This window comes from Triticum dicoccoides, chromosome 2A (genome assembly GCF_002162155.2).
Source record: "Triticum dicoccoides isolate Atlit2015 ecotype Zavitan chromosome 2A, WEW_v2.0, whole genome shotgun sequence".
Taxonomy (NCBI): domain Eukaryota; kingdom Viridiplantae; phylum Streptophyta; class Magnoliopsida; order Poales; family Poaceae; genus Triticum; species Triticum dicoccoides.
The window spans coordinates 452,385,852-452,394,751 of NC_041382.1; the positions used below are offsets into that span (position 1 = coordinate 452,385,852).

General features: G+C 44.3%; 1 protein-coding gene across 1 annotated transcript; it reads left to right on the forward strand.

Annotated features, from left to right (window-relative positions):
• The first annotated feature begins 4,783 nt into the window (after nt 1–4,783).
• On the forward strand, nt 4,784–8,570 carry LOC119354870 (tRNA (adenine(58)-N(1))-methyltransferase catalytic subunit TRMT61A-like). Its single transcript, XM_037621619.1, has 3 exons — nt 4,784–5,361; nt 6,532–6,776; nt 7,961–8,570. The coding sequence occupies exons 1-3, from the start codon at nt 4,877–4,879 to the stop codon at nt 8,236–8,238; spliced, it is 1,008 nt and encodes a 335-aa protein (XP_037477516.1). The 5' UTR covers nt 4,784–4,876; the 3' UTR covers nt 8,239–8,570.
• The last annotated feature ends 330 nt before the right edge of the window (nt 8,571–8,900 follow it).

Below are 8,900 nucleotides of genomic sequence, written 5' to 3' on the forward strand. Positions count from 1 at the left end.
CTATATACTTGGTAAAGGGTGAAAGGCTCGGCCTTATGCCTGGTGTTTTGTTCCACTCTTGCCGCCCTAGTTTCCGTCATATCGGTGTTATGTTCCCGGATTTTGCGTTCCTTACGCGGTTGGGCTATAATGGGAACCCCTTGACAGTTCGCCTTGAGAAAACTCTTCCAGCAATGCCCAACATTGGTTTTACCATTCGCCACCTAGCCTTTTCTTTCCCTTGGGTTCTGCAGACTCAAGGGTCATCATTATTTTACCCCCACGGGCCAGTGCTCCTCTTAGTGTTGGTCCAAACTGTCAGCTGCCGGTGGCCACCAGGGGCAACTCTGGGCTGGCCTACCCGTACCTAGGACAATCTGAGTGTGCCCTAAGAAAGAGATATGTGCAGCTCCTATCGGGATTTGTCGGCACATTCGGGTGGTGTTGCTGGTTTAGGTTTACCTTGTCGAAATGTCTTGTAACCGGGATTCCGAGTCTGATCGGGTCTTACCGCTAGAAGGAATATCCTTCGTTAACCGTGAGAGCTTGTGATGGGCTAAGTTGGGACACCCCTGCAAGGATTTGAACTTTCGAAAGCCATGCCCGCGGTTATGGGCAGATGGGAATTTGTTAACGTCCGGTTGTAGAAAACCTGAAGTTGACCTTAATTTAAAATACGTCAACCGCGTGTGTAACCGTGATGGTCTCTTTCCGGCGGAGTCCGGGAAGTGAACACGGTGTTGGAGTAATGCTTGTCACAGGTTGTTCTCTAGTTATTTGTTCGCGCTTTGCCTTCTCTTCTCGCTCTCTTTTGCGAATAGGTTAGCCACCATATAAGCTAGTCGCTTGCTGCAGCTCCACATATTACCTTGCCTTACCTATAAGCTTAAATAGTCTTGATCGCGAGGGTGTGAGATTGCTGAGTCCCCGTGACTCACAGATACTTTCAAAACCAGCTTGTAGGTGCCGATGAGTCCGTGCAGATGACGCAACCAAGCTTAGGAGGAGCTCAATGAAGATCTTGTCCTTTGTGTTGTTTCGTTCTAGTTGATCAGTAGTGGAGCCCAGTTGGGGTCGATCGGGGATCTGTGTAGCATTTGGGGTAGTCTTCTTTTATTTTGGCTCCGTAGTCGGGCCTTGATTGTATCTGGATGATGTAATGCTTTATTCTTGTATTTGTGTGAAGTGGTGATTGTAAGCCAACTATGTATCTCTTTCCCTTATGTATTACATGGGTTGTGTGAAGATTACCTCACTTGCGACATTGCTTTCAATACGGTTATGCCTCTAAGTCATGCTTCAACACGTGGGAGATATAGCCGCATCGAGGGCGTTACAACTAGGCAAACCATAGTCAAGTATTCAATGAAGTGAAAGCGCAATGACTAATAGCAGCTAGGCAATAAGGATCAGGTAGGAAGATATTGTGAAGCCAATCAAAACAAGTAATCACTCAGTGAAGCCAAATGGTGATGCAATCGTACAATGACTTCACAAGGACCAACAGTAAGTAAAGGGAAGGGAAGGATGAAACCAGTGACTCGTTGAAGACAATGATTTGTTGGACCAGTTCCAGTTGCTGCGACAACTGTATGTCTGGTTAGGGAGGCTGAGATTCAACTCAGAAGACCTCGTCTTCACCTTATTCCCCTTGAGCTAAGGACACCCAGTCCTCGCCCAATCACTCTGGTAAGTCTTCAAGGTAGACTTCCAAACCTTCACAGACTTTGTTCACCGGCGATCCACAATGACTCTTGGATGCTCAGAACACGACGCCTAACCGGCTGGAGGATTCACAGTCCTCAAGTGTAATAAGTATTCAGATCACACAGATAGGAAGACTTAAGTGATGCCTAACACTCTTTGGCTCTGGGTGGTTAGGGCTTTATCCTCGCAAGGAATTCTCTCTCAAAGGCTTCGAGGTGGGTTGCTCTCAAACGACAAAAGCCGTACTCTAACTCTGAGCAGCCAACCGTTTATGGTTGTAGGGGGTGGGCTATTTATAGCCACTAGGCAACCCGACCTGATTTATCCGAAATGACCCTCGGTCACTAAGGAACTGACACGTGTTCCAACGGTCAGATTTCAAACACACACGACAACTTTACTTGGGCTACAAGCAAAGCTGACTTATCCAACTCTGGACAAGATTTGCTCTCATAGTCTTCACTCGAAGACATAGGATTTTGGTTAAACATCACTTCAGTCATTCTGACTGGTTCTCTTGGACCCCACTTAACAGTACGGTGGTTCCTATGACTCAACAAAAAGGAAAAAGAACGATGAAAGAACTAAGTCTTCACGCTCCATAGTCTTCATGCGATGTCTTCCCTTGTCATAGTCTTCAATGTGAATGTCTTCACATACCACCTTTGACTTCAATGTCTTCATTCATTTTTAGGGGTCATCTCTGGTAGGAAAACCGAATCAATGAGGGACTTCTACCTGTGTTATCCTACAATTCTCACAAACACATTAGTCCCTCAACTAGGTTTGTCGTTAATTCTCCAAAACCAACTAGGGGTGGCACTAGATGCACTTTCAGTAATTATTCCCCAGAGAGGATTGCGCCTGGGAGACCGCCTCTCACCTTACTTATTTTTGTTGTGTGCGGAGGGTTTCTCAGCAATGCTAAATGAAGCTGAAAGAAATGGGAGTATGAGAGGGATTAAATTATGCAGGGAGGCGCCAAGTGTGGGTCATTTACTCTTTGCAGATGACTCATTATTGCTCATTGAAGTAAATGCAGAGAATGCTCAGGTTCTCAACGACATATTGCACAAATATGAAGCTTTCTCAGGACAGGTGGTAAACAAAGATAAATCAGCCATCCTATTTAGTAAGAATACAAGTAGAGAGGAGAAAAGAGAAATAATGGAAATCATGAACATATCAACAGAAGGGATAAAAGGAAGATATCTTGGATTGCCACCTTACATTGGAAAGGCAAAATCAAGTGCTTTCCACTATATAAAGGAAAAAGTGTGGAAGAGAATCCAAGGTTGGAAAGAGAAGTTATTATCGAAAGCAGGAAAAGAGATCTTAATCAAGGCAGTAGCACAGGCAATCCCAATATATACAATGGCTTGTTTCGACCTAACCAAGCCCTTATGTGATGACCTTAGTCCCATAATATGCAGATTTCGGTGGAGCCATATGGATAAGGTCAATAAAATCCACTGGACAAGTTGGGAGAAACTATCTAAACCGAAGAGAGTGGGAGGTTTGGGATTCAGAGACCTGCACTCTTTAATATGGCCATGCTTGCAAGACAGGGATGGTGGCTACTGCAAAACCCTTCCTCTCTCTGTGCACGAGCACTTGAAGCGAAATATCATCTCGGCCGCAGCATAATTGAAACAACACCAAAGAATGGGATGTCTTATGCATGAGGCAGTATTTTGAAAGGTGTACAACTCCTAAATAAAGGCATAATTTGGCGAGTTGGAGATGGAAGAAATATTAATATTTGGAAAGACCCCTGGCTTCCAAGAGGCATCACCAGAAGAGTTATCACACTGCAAGGACGAAATTTAGTCACAAGGGTGGCGGAACTTATTGATCCAATAACTAATGGTTGGGACAAAGACCTAGTGTGCCAAACTTTCAATGCAGAAGATGCTAAGATAATCCTACAAATCCCCTGAGCATACAAAGGACTGTGTGGCTTGGCACTTTGACAAGAAAGGGATTTTTCTGTGAAGTTGGCATACAAAGTAGCAGTAGATTGGGAAGAAAGGAAATCAAGATATGGCCAACCACATCTAGCTCTGCAAGCAGAGGAGAAACAACTAATTTTGAATGGAAGAAAATATGGGCCTTACCTCTACCGAATAAAATTTTGCACTTCCTATGACGTATGGCAAAATACAGCTTACCTTTAAGAATGAATTGAGGAATAGAGCTATGAAAGTGGATATTAGATGTCTAGTTTGTAACAGATATGATGAGGATGGGGGCCACTGCTTTCTGAAATGCAAGAAAGTGAGGAAGCTTTTCTAGCTAGCCAAAATGAAAGAAACTAGACAGAAACTTCTAAAAAGCAGTGACCCAATAAGTATGTTTGATGAGATATTTCGCCTGACCGTGGAAGATCGCATGAAGGTGTGTATTCTGTTCTCGGTGTGGTGGCATGAGAGAAATAATGCCAATGTCGGAGATCAGATGAAATCTCTCGATGATATAAATGCTTCTATTAACTACCATGTTCTTGAATACAGGAACCTTAAGAAGCAGAGCAGCAGCCAGAAACAAGATTCTACCATCTGTTGGTCTCCTCCCGCAAGTGGGATCCTAAAAAAAAAACTGATGGTGCCTTTCATGAATCATCTTTGTCTGGTGGATGGGGTTTTACTGTCAGAAATGATAGTGGTGTGCTTATGGCAGCAGGAGCAGGAAATCTGGAACATGTATCCAATGCTCTCCATGTCGAAGCCCTTGCCATGTTATATGCAATCAGCACTACTACACAAATGGAATGTAATCGTGTGATATTTGAAACAGACTCCGTGGTGTTGAAGCATGCGATCTCAAACGAGGAGTATGGCTTGTTGACTTTAGGTGCTGTGTTTCAGAAAATAAAATTTTAGTTGAATGTGGCTTTTGATGATGTAAATGTTAATGTTTGTTCAGGATCTTGTAATGTAGCAGCTCACGGCCCTAGCAGCACATGGTGTAAGATTAGGAGATGGTGAATATGAAACTTGGCTAGGCTATTTCCCTTGAGTTCTGTTGTAAACTCTGTAGCCGGCGATTCGGCCAGTCTAACTTTGTAATGGAATACAAGGTTGTTCCTTAAAAAAAAACTCAGTCACAGAAAACCTCCCCAAATTCAAGGGTTTACACATAAACCGCACACCGCCGCCGCCGCCGCCCAGACTCTCGTCTCCCGGTCGCGATGATGGTTCCACTCGATCCATGCAACAAGCCCACCTCGCAGCGCCGCATCACGGAGGGCGACACCGTCGTGGTGTACGAACGGCACGACTCGATGCGCGCAGTCACCGTCAGCGCCGCCGGCGTACTGCAGAACCGATTCGGCGTCTTCCGCCACGCCGACTGGCTCGGCCGCCACTTCGGATCCAAGGTATTCAGCAGCGGCGGTGTCGGGGGCAAGGGCGGTCGCAAGGCCGGCGGCGGGTTCGTCCACCTCCTCGCGCCCACCCCGGAGCTCTGGACCCTCGTGCTCAGCCACCGGACACAGATCCTCTACATTGCCGATATCAGCCTCGTGGTGGCATACCTCGAGCTCGTCCCTGGGTGCGTCGTGCTGGAGTCCGGGACGGGCAGCGGTTCGCTCACCACCTCGCTAGCCCGCGCCGTCGCGCCGCACGGGCGCGTGTACACGTTTGATTTCCACGACCAGAGGGCAGACTCGGCAAGGTAAGCAAACACCTGAGGGCTCATTAACATCTCAGAGGTGATTGTCTGCTTGCTTCACAAATCAAAGCTCAGGAGTCTCTACGAGATTCGATTTAGACTACTATGTGGAAACTAACAACCTTACCTGTGCAGCATAGTTTTTGGATCTGTTTTTACATTACAGAGCATGGGAACAATGCACAAGAAGGATGATTTTGATATTATTTCCTGCATGGGTTTTCTGAACTTGTTTTGCAGTATATAGAACTATTAGTTTGTAAATGAACAAGCTTAGATATGAGAACAGATACAGTCAGAAACAATCTATCAAACATCTGTGACATGGTATTGGATACAAACATACAATAGATTGGCCTGCAATTACAAATAAGATATACAAGATTTAAGAAAACCCATGCTTTGTTGCCTAAAAACTGTCCATGTCTTTGCAACATCTAGGGTTTTATCAAACTTTCAAGGGTGACCACTTAAACGGCACAAAGATATGACTTCAGTATCACTTCTTTTTCAAGCAGCACTTGCAACTCAGAGTACAGTGACATCAATTGAAGTACAATTGTATGATTTCATAGGGGGCAGCCCGGTGCACATAGCTCCCGCTTGTGCACGGTCCGGGGAAGGGTCCGACCACTTTGGGTCTATAGTACGCAGCCTTTCCCTACATTTCTGCAAGAGGCTGTTTCCAGGACTCGAACCCATTACCTCATGATTTCATAAATAATGCAAAATATATTTTACAAGAGCACAGAAGCCTCTGGCTAGCTACTACCTATCTTTGCGGTAATAGATAATATTTGTGATCATTTAACATGTGAGCGCAGTAGCCTCATGGAGCATCTGGAAGGAGAGGAACCGGGGAATATTCATGGCCCAAAAGATGTTCCACTGTGAGGTGGCGCATCTTGCTTTGGGAGATTTCTGTATGCATAGACCTAGTAGGTTCCTCTTGCGTGAGTAGTCCGCATGTGGTTTCTTGGTATCTTAGCTTTACCCTTCAAAAAGCCCGGTGTAAATACCCCTAACAATTTCTTTTCTTCTATTTGAAAGGCAGTGCTCCTGCCGGTTACTCGGAAAAAAAATGTTGCTACAAGGCTGAATGTTTTTGTCAGTCATGTGGTTTAATTGATATATGCTTTGTGCTATTGTGACTTGAGCTCCTTTGGTAAATAGGGAAGATTTTGAGAAGAATGGCCTAAGCAGCCTTATTACAGTTGCTGTTCGGGACATACAAGGACAAGGATTCCCAGATGAGTACTCTGGAGCTGCTGATGCTGTGTTCCTGGACTTACCCCAGCCTTGGCTGGCAATACCGTCAGCTGGTACAATGCTACGACAAGATGGTGTTCTATGCTCCTTTTCACCTTGCATTGAACAAGTACAGCGTGCTTGCGAAACTATGAGGTCTTGTTTCACAGGTTGGTATGTTGCTCTGAATTTGTTACTTACGCGAGAAACTTTATAATGTTCTGGTACGAGTTCACATGATTCACAGACTCGTATAGTTACTTCAGTTAGAAACTTTATAATGTTGATATGAGTTCACATGACTCACGGACTCGTATAACTTCTGTTGTTGCGGAAGTTGACACTGAATGGAGTTAGGCTGTACTTTTCCCAGCTGGTTCTTTTCCAATGATCTGCCTGAGACTGTCATTTCTCACAAGGGCGGGTCTGGCGCAGTGGTAGAGTCTCTCCACTTGTGTGTGGCCTGGAGATCCTGGGTTTGAACCAACCTCCTTGCAGAATTATTGTGCAAGGGGTAAGGCTGTCTAGAAATTCCCTTCCCCAGACCCACCTTGTGTGAGAGCGCCCTTGTGATGAACGCGCTTGATTGATTTGTAATATAGCTCAATTTTTGTATGCTTATTTCAGACGTACGATAACATACATAATTGTAAGTTCTTGTGCATTTGCAGTCCAAGCATCCGCTGTCTAGAAATTCCCTTTCCCAGACCCCACCTTGTGTGGTAGCTTTCAGCACTGGGCATGCCCCTGTGATGAACTCATGTCATTGATTATTTTCGTATGCTTATTTCAGAGATACAATAACATACATAAAATTGTAAGTTCTTGTGCATTTGCAGTCCAAGCATAAGCCTTAAGAGTGTTCAAAAATCTTGATGTGATCATCTAAAGTTGTGTGGTTTCTGAAGTCTATTGGAGACCTGCATACATAAAAATGCTCTGAATTAGTTATCAAAGCAGATTCATTGACTCGAGCATCATTTTAATCTCATTTCTACTGCTTTCATATAGTCTCTTTTGGAGGCACAGATTGCCACATCTCTATCATCTCCCATGTCACGCATATAGTTCTAATTTGTGTATGTGTTTTAATGGTTTCTTTAATGGACTCACCATGATTTTGTGCTCAAGAACATTAGATCTCTTGGAGTTCTTCATTTTGTTTCGAGATAAATGATCTAGAGTTGATTGAACCGTGAATGATAAAATGATCATAGTTTGCCCTGTTTAGGGGAAAATAAATAACTACAGAACTTACCTAAAAGTATGGTGATCTTTTATTCCTGAGTTACTCCGTTTCAAGAAGAGTGGTCGGGCGGAAAGTTTATTTTCATACTGTTGTGTTGTTGTGCAGATATTAGAACTTTTGAAATTCTTCTTCGCACCTATGAAGTACATGAAGGTGCTCTGAAGAGTGCAACCGTCAACGAAGCCTCTAGCGAGGGTTGTTCACTTCCTGGGAAGAAACGGAAAATTCGGTCAGCTGGAGAAGCCTTAGACAGTACTCAGACATCCTCTGTTATTGCTAGGCCTTGCAGCACAGCTAGAGGACACACTGGCTACTTGACATTTGCAAGGAAAAGTGTGCATGGGAGCCAAACTGGGGCCGCTGAAGTTTGCCCCACATCTTAGACCAGTAAAAATGCACATTGGTGCCCGAATTTTTCCCATCCGAAGTATGCGCTGTTATTCCTTCATTCATAGTGCACACCGCTGCAGAATTTCTCTAACCTGTACTGAGTTGTAACCATTTGGGGACGTGGTAAAGAGAATATTATTGCCTTCATAAGGGAACAACAAAGTGTGGACGACGCAAGCAAAGTCGTGGCCAGTGGATCTACCTGATGAATTAGGATATGCTCGTAGCCAATGGGCCATGGTACCTTGAGATTGTTGTGAACGGCGTTGTAGTAACTATCGAACTTAAATGATTTATATATCTATCTTTGTCTTTGTGATCTCAACGTATATCTGTAACGTCATCTCTGTATGCAGGCCTTAACTTTTTTATGCTATATCTGTAACCAAATTTTGGCCATCTTTCATTTGGTTTGGTGTGTTGAGCTTGACATCGTGTTGTGCTTGATAGAACTATGCTACACACATTGTCGAGAAAACATCGTCCTGCTCTCTCGTCTCCTTCGTGGAGTTGCATCGAACTCCAATCGAGCTAGATGATTTCTAGTATGATTGATTATAGTAATCGCATGGAAATCGATACGTGCAAGATTCTTGTGACAGGTCAGGTTGCTTGAGAAGAAAAGCAAAGTAAAGCGGAAGCATTCGCTGAGAGA